We start from the raw sequence: 17,444 nt of genomic DNA, 5'->3' as shown, positions 1-17,444 counted from the left end.
CACTTCTCTTTAATATATAGGTGAACGGTATGTTTTTGCTGAAGGCTAGGGGAGATATCCTAGGTTTCGCTGATGATATAACCATTTTTTACAAAGGTAATTCGTGGGATGAACTTAGGGACATAGTTGCATCAGACTTTCATATAATCTGGAAATGGCTGAATCATGCATTACTCACAATTAATGTTGATAAAACACACTTCCTACTATTTTGCTGCAATAGGACAACTTCTCCTAACTTCGATAAATATCAAGTTAACATTCCAACAGAACAGTTCGATATCAAATCAGCAACATCTTCAAAATATTTGGGAGTACACATAGATACGCATCTCAAGTGGAACATACATATCCAATCTATATGCCAAAAGCTGAGATTCATTCTCCACAAGTCCTGGCATCCTCACTACCACTAAAGCAAGTAAAAACACTATATTATGTCCTAGTAGAGAGTCATCTTCGATACGGAATATTAGTATGGGGTGGTGCCGTAATAACTCATTTAGGTATGTCCTATAGAAATCCTCCAAAGACGGCTTTTAAAAATTATCTTAAAAAAAGAACCCATTTTTCCATCTGATGCTCTCTGTGCGAAATGTAATGTATTTGACGTCTACCAACTCTTTTTTCTGAAAATAAATATGTATTACCACCAAAAACAAAAATTTGAATTACCCACACATGAATATGATTCACGTCAACGAAATCAACACATCACACCACAAATGCAAAAACTAATATCCTAACGTTATCGATATTGTTAGTATCATTTTATCACAAACAAGCACGTTTAGAGCTTCTGTGATTTCTTGTTCATTCATACATAAATCATATAAATCATGTATATTGGCAGGAAGAATTAACTTTATTTTTTCACCGCAGTGTGCGCTGGTCAGGCCCTATCCCCCGAAGCCCCGATACATTCGGGCGGGCGCGCCAGCATTATCAACCACTCACTCCACACACCGTGGCGTGAGTGATCATTGGATTCGAGAATCATGTACCCTGAGCAAACGCATTGAGCCAAGAATGACAGCCTTCTGCATCTGTGCGGCTAAGATTTCTGCCTTAGTGCGGCAAGCCGGTATGATTTTAAGATTCGAGAGTAGAGTAGGCATCATTCCACCATGGACTCCAATAATCAGAACAACGATCTTGACAGAGTGGTCTGGATAGAGTCTGCGGAGTTCGAAGAGAAAATCTCGATATTTTATCCGTTTTTTTTTCCTCTTTTCGGACGATATTCGTCTCGCCAGGAGCTGAAAATTCCATGACAAATATCGTCTTGCACTGGTGGTCGAAAAGGGCTACATCTGGCTTATTAGCTTGCATGAGCCTGAGGGTGGGGAACGAAAAGTTCAAATAAATTCGGCTCTTCTCGTTCCCCACAACGGATTCAATAACCCCCGGAGCGTAGGGCAACACCGCTGTTTCGTCGAAACCGTAAGAGTGCCATAGATGGTAATATAGCACTCTTACGGCTGTGTTATGTCGATGGATATAGGCCGAGACAACATATGCTGGACATGCTGATAGCAAGTGCATTAGGGTATCGGGCGCCTCGTGGCAGGCCCTGCACCTTGTGTCAGGAACCTCTATACCCATCATGCGACTGCGGTAGACTAAGATGTTGAAGACACCATCCTGGCAAGCCATGATGAACCCCTCAGTTTCGGACATAGCCCACTCCACCTGAGGAAAGCGAAAGTCAGGCGCTTTGATAAGCCAAGGTCTTCAGTGTTATTGAAGAAGGCCCCATGCATTGGCTTATCCTTGTGTTTCCGCAGAAGTGAGGAAGAATGAACTTCATTATGGGTATTATTATTATCATTATCCTTTTCTATTTTCCTTGCCGTTTCATTAATTTATAATGGTATGAGCTCTGTCGCCAATTCACAATTTATAATAGTCTTTTTCGATCATTTTCAGTATGTTTTTCCTTGAGAGAACGCGTTAAACTTCATTCTCTGCAAATAACCTTCTTTCATTACTTGAAACACCCGATGAATCTCTCTCACTACACCCTGAATCCCGATAAGGATTCCAAAAAGAACGAAAACTGAACCGTAATAAAGTGTAATAACTCCAAGTGCGAATCGCGCTCGGCATTTCTTTAAATCAAATCGGAGTTGATATGATTGCAAATACATTGAGAACTTTACAAAAACACCGATAAATCACGGTATCGAACGAACGATCAAAGAAAAATCTCAATTAAAGTCTGTCGATTAATTATGAGGCAAGTTGTTCCGGCCGAGATATCGCATCAGAGATGATTTAGAGAATCCAGGCAAGGCAGGCAGCGCTCTGAGCACACCGAGTCACTCGCATAAACAGAATGATTAACCGGTTGTCAAACTATAGAAATAAACGTAATTTATTGGGACGGGAAAAAACTTCACAAACTTATCAATATCTTGGCGTTAATAACGGCCTTTAATGACGGGAATGTATGTCTTGTGGCTTGTACACGCGATAAGTGCTCGAGAATACCTTCCGAGGTCTAGTTGTGAGTTACCAAGGAAGAGGGAAATCATGTTTTTGAAAGGATAGGTCTCTATCAGTAAAAAAACAATGAGTTTCAAATGTATATCTATAAAGATAGAAACACTGATAACAGAGAAAGATAAATCTGGTCGGTAATGAACGATATGGATTTGAACAAAAAATGATTGTCATTCATTGCAGAAATCCATACTTATACTTAAATGCGAAAGGTGCTCACTAAACATTCACTCATTCATCTCTGTTTTTCCCTACTGGTAGGTCCTAGGAAGCTAAAATTTGGTATATAGTTGCTTCTTAGGTCAAAGATGCCTATTAAGGAAGATATTCCATCTGGGGCGCCAGTCGCGGGGAAAAGGCGCGCCCATAAAACAAAATTATCATTTCATCACTGTTTTTCCATGCCCTTGAATTTCCGGTTGGTGAATTCATATTTAGTATCAGCATTGCTCCCGTGCGGAACCGGGGCAAGGCGCTAGTATTCAAAGGATCGAATTTCTAAAGAGGTCATGACAGACACTGAAATATAGAATTTCATTACCCGGATTTTATTTGAGGTTTTGCGAGTTGTGGTTTCCTGAACGGTATCCAGTCACGCAGTATGAATTAATTTAATATTGATGGACTAATTAATAATGCTTCTTGGAGGCTGCAATCGTAGAGGGATGCTGAGTCAAATAACCTACAACTTCACAGGAAATGATATCTATCAGCCTAGGTTTAGTCCAGTGCCTCTATCAGGTATAATGCATAAATTTGATTGACAAGTTGAGTGGGTACCCAAAGTATTTGATATTTACAAGCAGTAAATTATATCCATACCTATTAGGATTTGTAATTTCATCTGATATCCTATTTAAATACTAGGTTTCTAGGATCCGTTTTAAAAGTAGCTAAACTCAAGATGCCTCGAGTAAATGAATACACGAAGCCTGTATATCGAACAAGTAAAAACTCTTCAGAAAAAAGGAAATGTTTCACTTGTTTTGATTGGTGTCTCCTTTAGGGTAACCGCTCTGACCTATGGAGATGAACAGCATCATACAGACTAAGGTCTAGACCAAGAGCTGCGTCTAGAGCTATGTTACGTTCACCCGGGATGTTCATACAGATTGGGATTGCTCAACTGAAGTCTATAGTATATTACTAAGCAGGTAGATGCACTAGGTGGGAAGATAATGAAGTGGGATAATGATGAAGCAGGAGTAAGAAGGCCTGAAATGGATGAAAATGTTGATGATATCATAAAGATAGGAACAATAGTGAATCGTGGCAGTTATAACTATAGAGGGTCTGGGAAAGGTAACAATGATTTCTGATGAACTCAAAAAATTATATTACTTTCTAGTTTCACAATTGAGGAGGGAAGTTTGTTAACCAATTCATTTTATTTGCTACATTCTGCAAATGTGAGCACTATAATAAAATATGAAATGTGAGCACTATAACAAAATATTGAAAATTTGGAAAACTTTTTTGATCTTATACTCCTCTATTTTCATTAAAAAAATTGTGTGAAACTTCCGGAGGAAGGAAGAAAGCAATTCAGTTCAAAGTAAACTCTTTACAAATATGCATAGAAGTTACTTTCAGATACAAACCGGAAAAAACCCTTTCGAAACAATTACTTACGATGCCAGTATTTTTTCCAATCTTTGAAACAGTTCTGAAATGCTTTTTTTGGTGTGTCATCGAGGTCTCTCAGCGACTCGGTTATTATCTCCTCAATCGTTTCAAAACACCGTCCTCTCATGTGTCTTTTCAATCTTGGGAACAGGGGATCAAATCTGGTAGATATGGTGGCTGAAACATTATTATCGTACGACCATATGGCGAGAACTCCTGGTGCACCACGCCACGGTAATCGAAGGAAACAGTGAGCAAAACCTAGTCATTTAATCGAACTTGGCGTACTTTTTTAACACGATTTTATTAGCTTCACCTATATGTATGTTTGTTTGTTTGTAACTCTTCTTTTCCGTTTGCATGCTCGGGATCTGTATTTCACAGGATTATCGACATTATTGCTTGATCTATTCGCGGGCAGATGGCGCTGTACGTAACCTCCTTGATATAATTCGAACTCACTTTACATGTATTTCTTCTTTTGAAAAAGTATTTTTTTTAACACGTGCGCCTGCTGCCTTATTTGTAACTCTCCTTTGCGCGCCTGCTGCCTTGGGCTTGGTAACTGATTTTCAGGCTCCCTCTCCGGAATCGGAAAATATCAATGGTCATTTTTCTTAACAATATACGGCTGATTGATCCCAAAGTTTAGATAAAATAAATATAGTTTAAAAAGACTAACTAGTGTTGATGTTTGAGAGAGTTAGGGTTCTGCCAGCCGAAGAAAGGAAAGTCAACTCACCTGGAATCCTGGACTTCTCTGGCTTCGGTGGTTCCCATCGTTCTTTCACACGTATTCTGGTTATGGACTTATCGAAAAAAAGAAAAAATATAACTAAACTAGAAAGGAACGAGGAGTGAACAACTAGTATTTTTCGTCCGTTATTGTTTTAAGCTTATTAAAAAAAAATAACTTTTTTGTTCGATGTTCTTTAAAATCTTGTTTTTTAGTTTTTTAAACTATATTTATTTGATCTTGGATCTCCAGGACTCTTCTATTGGGACGATTGGACTTTGGTTCGTTGACGCCGTTGACTTCAGTCAACAATTCCTGAGTGATGCTCATGCGACGGGTTTTTTTGGTCAAACTTCAACAATTTCGAACGAAATTACACGACACGAGCCAACCGATATGTCGATATCCTCTGCAACTTCTCTAATAGTGATTCGACGATTCTCCATAACAATTTTCTTCACTTTCTCAACATGTTCATCGATTGTTGATGGGCTGGGGCGTTCAGGGCGAGCGTCGTTATTCACATCTTCTCGACCTTCTGTGAAAAGCTTGTACTACTTGTAAACATTTTTCTGACTCAGCGTATAATCGCCGTACGCCACTGTCAACATTTCAAGTGTTTTTGAGCACTTGATTCCATTTTTCACACAATTCTTTGTTCCATTTTTTTCGATAGCAGAAAATCGCCGAAGGGGCAAACACTTCCAACTTTCATGCCTCTCACCAACAGACTAAACTTTCTAAACATCTGAAATTGTGTACATATGTTCAAGACATTTGTACCAATATGAAAAAATCGCCAATCGAATGTACGTAGCCCGCGAAATTTCACCATAACCTCGTTTTCTTAACAGTCCACTATATCTTCCTCAATGGCGGACACTTACCTTACTGCCTCATCAGCTCATTGTTTGACACACTTAAAGATGAAGAAGTGAAAGCTAAAAAGCTTTTTTCCCAAAAAAATATCACAACTTCAATGTTACAAAATAGATGATGGATTGATTAGAATTTGAAGTGCATTATCTGCAGTCTACCACTGAGCAGAAATCAACTTTGATGTATTGAATCCATCAATCATCCACCATTGTCTCGGATTGAATATATTCATAAAGTAAAAGATTACGTCCGGAACTTTTATTACAATATATGGATATATCCGACTGGTTCTGTATGTAAATAACAAGTAAACTAGCATAACAATAACTTATAGGATGCACAGGCAACATTCATAACATCCGCATTACCGTTTAATTCAGATTTAGACGCCCTGAGTACCAATAATAACAAAAGTTTGTTGGAAAGTCTATCTCGTTGTATCTTTTTAACGTGTTGTAAAACGCTGTTAACTGAGATATATCCTTAATGAGAAAGAAATATAATAACAGATATAAATAGCCTTTAGATACTGTTTCATTTACAATAAATTCGTGGCTCGGTTATTACTGCAGGTGAGTTCAGTTCCAAGCGATGCGATGCGCGTATAAAATAGTGAAGAGAGTTAAAAAGCCGCCATTCCGCGATGTCTGCTTATCTCGCTCCAAGTCGCATAAATTACGATGTGGGCGTCTCACTCTTCGGATTTGAAATGTTGCAGTGGCGCGGCTGCAATTTCATTACGCCAAAAGGACACTAATTTAGACACATTTAATTTTGTAAAACACATGAATAAGATAAATAAAGAGTGTGGTGTGAAGCAAATTAAATGTCATTTGTTATACCGCTTTATGCGAGGTCGACCCGTGAAATTTAATAACTCGTTCTGGTACGATGCAGATGAACACCTAGTCTCAGCGGCTCGATTACTCAAAAACATTTTATTCCGTATGACAAAACGATGATTATTTTTGAAAAGCGGTTATTATGACACAGATATAATAGGAAACATTAGTTTAATAGTAAAATCTTCATCTGTTTTTGACCTTACCCAAAAGACACCCACCCTTAAATATTTTCCGGACATATTCAACATTTTTTCAACGGGATCGTATGATATGATACACATCCCACTTAATGAATAATATTTTATCCATGGACGTTAAAAAACTAATGGGTTCAGCAAACCGATATATACGACACAGATTGTGTTGAAGCCGGTAGATTCGATGGGGTACGGGTTACAGGGAAAGAGGAGACCTGCGATAGACTGTGACTTCCCTCCACCGGCAGTGGAGTGTTGATGAATGTTATATATTTATGAAAACTTCCGATATAGATGTGATATTTTCATTGAATACATAATTAATAATAAGTTAGTTTCAAATTCACATAATTATAACGGATGAAAACACAAAGACTAAATATGACACATTTCTCAGGGGAAATGGTAATCTTAATTCTAATCTCAGAAAGGAAGATTTTTTTATTATAATATGAGCACTTGGCTTTGTGAAATAGAAACAGTATAAATGTACCGTAGAACGGGGTCAAAATCTGCCTGTAGGTGAAAATATGCCATTCTGCCTTTCTACAGATATTTGAAATTCGTGCGCTCGTTATGCTTTTGTTATGTAAACCAGCCTTTATTATGATGACTATACAAGTTTGGCAACCTTGTGGCGCAATTCCGAACTGCGTGGTTCCCGCTATTCGTTGAGAGGTTGGCGTTGATGAATGACGTGTATTTTCTACTTGTCCCAAAAGTCCGTATACTTTTTGGTGGTGAGAAGTTTGTGGAACAAATTGATACCTTCAGGTAAATAATTTCGATTACCAATTCATTTATCATGATGATACCTCAATGACTATTGCATACTAATTTATTTTTGTGAATTATACCAATTTTGAGATAGGAGCACAAATTTGTGGGGTGACATTGTGCCATTCAGTGGCACATATTTTCACCCTGAATATTTTCACCCAGATGTTCTAGAATGAATGGAAAGAACATATTCGCAATAGTCGCTGCATGACAGTTCCGATGACCATGATAGCTATTGAAATTCCTGACACAAATGTGCAGAAAAACGAAGTCAGTGCTGGTGAATATGTACTCCTTATGTACGAAAATCAACAGTATCCAGGACAAGTAAAAGAAGTGGCTGAGCATACACTTTTGATTTTTAGCAATGGAAAAGTTTGAGGGAAATTGAAAGTGTCCCAGAAAACCGTAACTTAAATATTTTGCTCATTAAAATTTGATTTATTTTGTGCTTGATGTTATTAGTTTGATTTTTATTTGTGTCACGCTTAAAAGATACATTTCTCTTCTATCTGTAATACAAATTCTTCATAGAATATATGTTTCTTGTACACAACTGTGTAAATTTATTTAGCCCTATATTTATTAAGTGAAAAGATAAAGGTGAGAACATGCGAGTTGTGTTTCTCTATTGAATATGTATTGAAAACCGATATGGCACTCCAATAGCTGAGTTGAAAATGTGCCAAAATTATATCAGGTTTCGGACATAACTAAATTCATTTTAATACTTCCTTGTACTCTATTGCGTTTGCAAACTATGCGGCGTTTGATTATTAGTCATATACAGAGTGTTAATTAAGTATGTACCATAAATTCAACAAATGATTCTTCAGGTAATTTTAAGACGGAATGTTCCTATAAACATGGATCTGCAAATCCTTCGTTCTCAAGATAACAGGGTGTTGAAATAAAAAAAAAGTTATTCGTAGATATCTCAAATATCCTTCACCTAATTTTGTTGTAATTTGGCAATTTTATTTATAACATCAATGAGCTAATTTAGCCAGAACGTGATTCAATTTATTAAGTCCAGTGGCGTCTCGAGCGGGATTTGAATGAATATTTTTGACTTAAAAATGTACGCCACCGGCTTTTGTGGAATGTTCATTATATCTTTGGATTACACAATTAGAAATACAACTTTTTTGTCTATTGAATTTTTTTCGTATCTTGCTTAGTTTTTAAGAAAAAAAGTTGACCTAATTGCATATTCCTGGATCTTACAAGGAATAATTTGGGGAATCAAATGTTTCTTTTGGAAATTATTATTTTTACAATTTTCCATTACTAATTGTGTAACAATAAAAACAAATATTGAATAATATTAACATCTAGAGTATCTAGACTAACAAATTGCACTAAATTAAGTGTTGGAAATTGCCTTCTTCGGCTGCAATATAACCGTCTAGCCACCGCGCCGCATCATTAAAATTCGCACTTTTCTGAAAATACCATAAATAATAATCAAGGGTTGCCTTGGAAAACGATTGCAGCATTTAATAAACAATTTGACAGTTGTTGTTAACTTTATAAGCTTTAAATTTATAATTGTTATAAAAAGTGTGTTTAGTGGTTATTTTTCGAACCATTTTTGTAAAACATGATTCAATTTACTAACAGTGAAATGGCAGATATGCATTTCTGTTATGGAATGGCTCACGGAAACTGGAATGCTGCAAGACGCATTCACCATGAAATATTTCCTCAACGTGTAGTGCCTAATAGAAGAACTTTTGTACGTCTCCATGCACGACTTTCTGAAAAAGGCAGCTATAAAAGATCGACGGTTGTCATTAGGAGGCCTGCAATGGTACGAACAGTTCAAATTGAGGACGCTGTTTTAAATGAGATTGAAGTAAATCCTCATACCAGTACTCGGAAAATAGATGAAGAACTGAATATTACCCATGTCACAGTGTGGCAGATTTTAAGAGCCCAGTAGCCGTATCCCTATCACATGCAACGTGTGAAAGCTCAATTGCCCAGAGATTTCCCTGTGAGACTAGCTTTTTCTAATTGGTTACGCGGTAAAATAAGAAGAAATCCAGGTTTCCTAAGTCAAATATTGTTTACAGATGAAGCTTGTTTTCTCGCAATTCAATTATTAACTTCCATAACAATCACATTTGGGCCGAAAACAATCCACACGCCTTGATAAAAAATAATTTTCAAGAACAGTTTTCTTTTAATATTTGGGTTGAAATTGCCGTTGACCATCTCATTGTGCCTCACTTCCTTCCACCTAGACTTAATGGAGAAGAATACCGAAGGTTTTTACAATTTGTTTTACCTGGACCCTTAGAAGAAATTCCAGTCATGGAAAGATTCCGTATGTGGTACACGCACGATGGTGCTCCACCACACTTTAGTGTAGTGGCACAGCAATTTTTGGATGATAATGACCATAATCGCTGTATTGGGAAAGAAGGCCCACACCCATGGCCACCGCGCTCGCCCGAAATGAATCCCTTAGATTATTTTCTCTAGAAACACCTTAAAGCGTTGGTGTAGAAAACTGCTATTCAAAGTGAAGATTTACGGAATAAAATAATTAATGCATGTGACATAATAAAAAATACGCCAGGTATTTTCAGAAGAGTGTGAAATTCAATGATGCGGCGGCTAGACGGTTGTATTGAAGCCGAAGGATGCCATTTCCAACACCTAATTTAGTGCAATTCGTTAGTCTGGACGTTAATGTTACTTAATATTTGTTGTTATTGTCACATAATTAGTGATGAAAAATTGTAAAAATAATAATTTCCAAAAAAAACATTCAATTCCCCATATCATTCCTTGTGAGGTCAGGGATATGCAATTAGGTCGACTTTTTTTTCTTAAAAACTAAGCAAGATACGAAAAAAATTCAAGAGACAAAAAAGTTGTATTTCGAAATGCTCAATCCAAAGTAATAATAAAAATTGCCCAAAGTCAGTGGCGTACATTTGAAGTCAAAAATATTCGTTCAAATCCTGCTCGAGACGCTACTGGACTTAATAAATTGAATCACGTTCAGGCTAAATCAGCTCCTTAATGTTATAAATACCATTGTCAAATTACAACAAAATTAGGAAAAGAATATTTAAGATATTTACGAATAACCTTTTTTTATTTTTATTTCAACACCCTGTATCTTGAGAACGAAGGATTTGCGGACCCATGTTTATATGAACATATCGTCTTAAAATTACCTAAAGAATCATCGGTTGAATTTATGATACATACTTAATTAACACCCTGTATTTAATTTTTTTCCGAAAATATTTTCGCAACAACATAAAAACATAAAAAAGTGGCACATATTATTGACTCCATTTTACGGTAATGATTACAAAATCTCAAACAGTAATGAACGATAAACTTCAGGTGCTCACTACTGGAAGATTTTTTAATTGCTTTCTAGAAGACAATATTGCCCATACGTCCATTGAATTTTCGAATCGATTCTGAAAAAAATATTTGTTTTCGGAACCATCTGAAGCAGTGGAATTTGCCAAAAAATACAGTGCACTTTTGAAAACAGATATTTTCATCAAGCAGACAACTGAAAAGAATAAGAGGGACAATGAAACAACGTTCGATTCAAATGTACCAAGTCGCTTGAATACCTCACGTGAAAGTATCTATGGAAGAGAAATGAATTAATATATCTACCCTTTCGTATTTGTCAAAATTACCGTACCGTAATATTTTCAAAAACATTAAGGTCATACAGCGCATCCCAACTTCTTGAGTACTTCTGTCATATCTCTTCGATGTGTCGGCTTAATGTGCGTGTTTCCAAGGGTCCAACAACTAAGTAGACATTTGCCTAACGTATTATCTCATAATTCCTGGGTTGTGTTTAAGTTGTAGTTCGCTGGACTCACCCCGTGATATATAGAGCCGCCGCACTTCTAATGTGTACTTAAGTTATTTACCGGCAGCAAATGGGTCGTCTATGGTCGGTGCATATTACGGAGATCCGTTAGCACTCGAGATTTATTGCGGCAAAGTTTTAAGGCTTTCGGTAATATTGTTTGTCCATTGAAGCTCAGAGGTGTTTTTCAGGAATAGGTTCAGTATGAACGATTGAAGAATGCAGATGCGGCATCAACAGAATACGCAATAAAAACTCATAATTTTATATACAGCATCCTTTCTTTCTATCAGAAAAAAACGAAGATTGAACAATTTACGTTTGCGTTCAATCAAAGAGATTTTTTGTTTGGATGATAGCTCGCTTCCAGTGTATCGAAGAGAGATAGTTGAACGAATGTGAATTGTTGATAATTATTTTTATTTTCAAATCGTTTTGACAGTTTACGCTGTTTACATGTTGTTTATTGAAAAGCTTATACGGTTTCAATTATTTTATACTTATGTACTTCACAAATAGTTGTTTTCACAATTAATACACTTTTAGCAATAGTAAGAGATAGGGTAGCGGTTAAATTGAGGCAAAATTGATCATTTTAGTGTATATTAGTTCAAACGAGCTACCCTAAATGAGACCATTGATATTGAGACTCGGAATGAATCGTGATACACGTCAACTTTTAGTTCTGTATCTCTGTATCTGTGAAGTAGGAATGGTGAGTGTAGACCCACAGCACTTAGGCCACATGTGACCCATTGTACATCCTTCCGAGGAGTTGTCCTCCTAGGTCATCGACCATCCCGTCCTTTCTAGGAAAGTGGACAGATCACTAGGAGATATATCCTTTATATTAGCAGGCGTAGGCCAACACACACTCTCTTATTGACGATAACTCCGGATACTCGCATAGGACATGCCTGACAGTTTCATCTTTCTGTTCACACATCCTGCATAGAGATGTGTCCACTAGACCCATATTATGGAGGTGTTTTCTTAGTTAACAGTGGTCAGTCAGAAATCCTACTGTTAAGCATAGATTTTTCCTGGTCATCGCCAAATATTTCTTCGGCGCCAGCTTTTCAGGTTCGCCCAGGGTGATCCTGGCAAAATTGCGTTATTTGATTGGATGGAGCATAGGTGTGACGTTTGGCTAGTTCCGCAATTGTCGAAGTCATCAGGCCTTAGGAGTCACTGGGTCCTAAAATTCTCAGTCCAACCGCTTCCTTGACTAAAGAGTCGGCATTGCGATTACTTTTACTCCTGTCGTACCCTTTGACCCACCTCGGGATAATGTTATTATCTACCGAGGCTTTGGCTAAATCTTGGTGGTACTCTAGTACTAGCTTGAGGTAACACGTTTAGTTACTAATTGGTAGGAAATCATTATGACGAGAGGACGTTTTTTACCACTTTTATTTCTAACTAACATTAGTGCAGTTTCGTCCTGCAGTAGCGTTAGTTACAAACAAAATTAAAATTCAATCTATTAGTTTAATGTATGAGTTTGAAAATGTCCTTATAGGACGAAACTGCAGTAACGTTAGATAAAAATAAAAGTGGTAAAAACATAGAGAGTTTAAATTCTCCTTTCGTCTAAACTCTTAGTTTTTCTACTAAAAAGTCAACTCCATGACAGTCACCCTCTTCCGAATAACCCTCACATCCAATTCATATAATATTAGAGTAATACCTTATTTGAAAGGTCTTTCAATTCTATATCCAACCCGGTGTGATTTCTGATATTACAACGATGAGCAATGCCAGAAAACAATGAAATACTCTTTTGAGTTTCAATTCAGTTTGAAAAGTGCTACGTTTTCAAATTGACACCCTGGGTTCTACATTACATCGAACTTGGGGAAGAAATGCGACGGTAGTCGCATATAGATAGAAAAAAATTTAATTTTTTATTGTTATTAGGTGAACTCTATAACATTCACATCTACAGATAGTTACGTGGTACCAGATATCAAGAAACATGTCTTATCTAAAGACTTTGCAAACTCATTATATGCCAACTCTTTCAATAATTGTCTTAATAAATATTCATTCTTTGTACTGCTCTCGAAGAGAATAAACGTTTTCTTGAGTCTTGTGTGAAATCGATTTTTATTTTTGAAAACTAAGTTTTCGATTTCCAATACATAATTGGTGCAGCCGGTAGGATTCTCGCGCTGGTGAAAAAGAGTATTTGCATTGCGTCGGAAATCGTTTTCGTGTCTTTGAAGTTTCAATTTCTTGAGCGAGGATCGAAGAGAATAAAAGTTTTCTTGAGGCTTATGTGAAATCGATTTCCGACACATAATTAGCTGCCGGACTGAGTCATGGCCGTTGAGAAGTACCTACCTCCGAATTCGCCTCTCAACTGCTTTTTTTATATCTACAGAAACCCAAATAGCATTTAAATATCAATTTATTGTTTACCCCTTAAACCGCACTTTGTAAAATTGCGAACAAAAGGTTCTATTCCTTTTTTCGTAATACTTTCTCTGTCATACACCGACCCAAACTTTACGCAGATATGATTTCTCCCACCGGCCATGACTCAGTCCGGTAGCTGTTCAACTCTCTCAATGAAAATCCCAAACCTGCTTTTCTTCGACTTCCATATGCGTAAAAAAACAAAACCATTCTACTTACTTTTTCTTGAAGTTAGCTCCACAAACGGAACACAAAAACGCACTGGGTCCAGTGACAGGCTTCACTTTTATATTTCTTGCATGGTTCTTGATGTGAAACTGAAGATTGCTCTTCCTGGCAAACGACTTGGTGCAAACGTTGCACACGTATGGTTTTTCTTGAGTATGTTGTCTAATGTGACCTTGGAGAGAGGCCTTTGGAAATAACTTTTCGCAAACTGGACATTTGTACTTCGGTGTCGGTTTACTTCTTGTGTCTGTTCCGGTGTCTGAAGAATACGAATATGTCAGTGATGGTTGATCGTGAAGGGCCATGTGGAAGAGGAGTTCAGCTGCGGAGTTCGAGGAGAACATACATTTGTCACACCGTAGAGAGTGGAGTTCGTTTTCTTCTCTTTCTTCGAATTTGCAAGATTTCAGACGAAGGTGAGTTGTGAGTTCTTGGGATATGATGAAGTTTGCTCCGCAGTGGGGACATCTGTGAAAATATTTCAGTTTCTTGGAATTATAGATAATAATAAATTAACATTACTTCAATGAATATGGAAATGTAATAAAACAAAGATTTCTGTTTCTGATCTAAAACAACAGTGACTAGGCAGGATATTTCAGTTTCTCAATATGCTCCATGAAAGACATAAGTGGTAAATATTGTTGTAAATTATCGATTGAAATAAAATTACGTCAGCCGCCGCTGGTCTTCGTCAATCGACTGTGACTTGGACAAAGTCGCGATCAACTCGACTTGCGCTTCTCGATAGTTCTAGATGTCGCGTCGCGTCGAGAGACTTCCCTATCGGCTTCTAGATACTTCCTTCACGTTATATGAATGCTACCAATAGACAGATGAGGGTGTGTAGTTGAAAGTGCAGTACGATGTGAACAAGGCGATACATATTCGATTAATTGTACAGCGTAATCAATCATTGTCAGGCCCACGGGGAAAACATAATAATATATTGAAAATTATTAAATTCGTATGTCTTCGTCCCACCATCCTGAAATGACTAATTCAAAGTGAATAGAGGGACGAAATAAACTGATGAATATAAATATTGAAACTTTGATTGATGCAACTAGTTTTCCTTTATTTTCAGTATTTTAATATCAACATTTGCTCACATAATGGATTTGAAGTTTCAATAACTTCTAATTATTATATGCGAGCGCTTTCGATAGCAGGCTGTGCTATCATCTTCATAGCTCTACTCAAACTGAATGTGTAATCTTCTTGTTTGTTCTTTTATAACGTTAGAACGTTCAAGTGCAGGTATTTGTCTTCTCCTTTCATCCGGATGTCTCTTTAAATTTGCCTGTACTTGGGTAATCCCCTTTGTGTTGGTGTTTCTCTAGGTATAATAATCAAAACACACGATGAAGAAGGAGAATGATTCAGATACGTTGACGATGGCCTGTACATATCCCAAAACAAAGGAATAAGAATAGAACAAATAACAGGGGAAATTAACAAAATAAATCAAAAACTGATTTTCAGCATAAAGAAAAAAAACGACTCGAAACTGAACTAAGTGAACATAACCATCAGATATAACCACAACAAAACAAAATTTCAAATGGCAATACAGGCTGATTCACGGTGGATGGCACATTAGACGTTTCTGGTGAACCAGACAACGGATCACTTTGAAAATTTAATGGAGGGCATATTCGGACATTCTCTAGCCAACTAAAATATTTTCGACAATGCGGTGTTGCCGCTTCTATTAGAAAGCAGTAGCAACTTTGATTTTTCAAATGGAACACTCTGTATATAATATTATTTTTGGAATCTCCAACAATTGCCCGACATTTTTTCTTGATATTTCCCTATACCTATCTGTTACCGTTTTCGAAATAAAAATTAATTTCAATTTTTTTCTTCGAAAATCATGACTTCTAAAAATGCCGATATCTTGTAGTTAAGAAGTACTATGATATCGAAATTTGGTTTGGAGTTAGGTGATACTTGGACACTTCCCACACGTCAGCCTAATCTCCGTTACTTCAATACAGGGTGGTAAAAAAATACAGTTTTTTCGTTTGCTTGAAAAAGTTGCTGAAATTTGATTATTTTAAATGGAACACCCTGTATATTATTGAAAATTCGGAAAGCTGCTGAAATTTGCTTTCTTTCTATGTATATCATACCTATACCTAACTAGTCAAGTTTCGGACTTATGAACATTTATTTGTGAAAATGTCCCTTCAGAATGGTATTTCCATTCGGTATTTGGTAAGCAGGCCATGATTACTATTTGACAGTAGCGTTGTGACATTCTCCTAATAATATCGACATTTTCGTCACTTCAGAAGTTGCAAATACCTTCAAAACGATAGAACAAAACTATTCAAACGAAGTTCTTATGAATTTGTTTATTATTTTTGGACAGTGTGACAAAATTATCAGCAGAACATGTAGAAAGTTCAATGAAATGTATCCGAATCTACCGCCAATGAACCTCAAGAAATTTATACGAATTCAGAACAATTTCAATATGTTTGGATAAACTTTAAAAAAGCACCAAGAAACTTGAAATTGGAAATATTGATATGAATAATTATAAAAAAGTAAAACAATCATGTGGAATATTTCAAAATATATTCGAATCGCTGGCCGTTCACTTCCAAGCACTTTAAAATGCGGGTGTTGACTGCTTTCGTGGTGGCAGATCTGATTTCATTGGGATCCAAATCTTCAAATGTTTAGGCAATCCTTTCTAACAATTCATCTCTCGAACGCACGGATATTTTGTAAACTTTTTCTTTAAACATTCCCTACAAATAAAAATCTAATGGATTAAGATCGGGTGATCTCGCTGGCCAATTCCATGGTCCCAAGCACCTCATCCACCGATCGTCAAATAGTCTATCCAGTTCTGCGCTCACTTCTCTTGTGCAATGTGCAGGAGCTCCGTCTAGTTGGTACCAACAGTTTCGATAATCTTCGAGTGGCAGATTATCCACGAAACTGTCTACAGTATTCTCCAAAATATTCAGGTAGCTTCTGGATGTTAATGACTCCTCGTATATCACGTACCTCAATTTGTTGTCCATAAACATGCAGAAGACATTAAAACTAAATTTTTCTTGAAATCAGGCTTCTTTTGTGACGTGAGGATTTTCACTGGACCAATAATGACGATTTTTTCTATTGAAAATCCCTTCTCTCGAAAATTTCGATTCATCAGTCCAAATAATTTTATTTAAAAAAAGTGGATCTTCTTGAATGCGTGTCAACAACATTTCACAAAATTCTACTCTCTGTTGAGGATCTTGAGGCTTCATTGCTTGAATTTTGGTGAATTTATAATAATGCATTTTATGTCTTCGCAAGATTCTTTGAACCGATGAATATTTTATACCCAAATCTTCTTC

At 36.7% G+C, this 17,444-nt stretch overlaps 1 protein-coding gene across 3 annotated transcripts in view; it reads right to left on the bottom strand.

Moving 5' to 3' along the window:
* LOC111505656 (uncharacterized) overlaps positions 1–17,444 on the bottom strand; it is a 168,992-nt gene that overhangs the window by 54,765 nt on the left and 96,783 nt on the right. For all 3 annotated transcript variants that reach the window (XM_074170895.1, XM_074170896.1, XM_074170897.1), the window contains one exon: positions 14,071–14,547. In XM_074170895.1, coding sequence (XP_074026996.1) covers positions 14,071–14,547 — 477 coding nt within the window. The remainder of the gene's footprint in view (positions 1–14,070; positions 14,548–17,444) is intronic.

The sequence above is a fragment of the Leptinotarsa decemlineata genome, unplaced genomic scaffold (genome assembly GCF_025532065.1).
Source record: "Leptinotarsa decemlineata unplaced genomic scaffold, Ldec_3_MD MMD2_tig00000008_RagTag_RagTag, whole genome shotgun sequence".
In the NCBI taxonomy this organism is placed as follows: Eukaryota; Metazoa; Arthropoda; class Insecta; order Coleoptera; family Chrysomelidae; genus Leptinotarsa; species Leptinotarsa decemlineata.
Note: the sequence above shows the minus strand (reverse complement) of the source record. Positions and strands in the feature narration are given on the sequence as shown.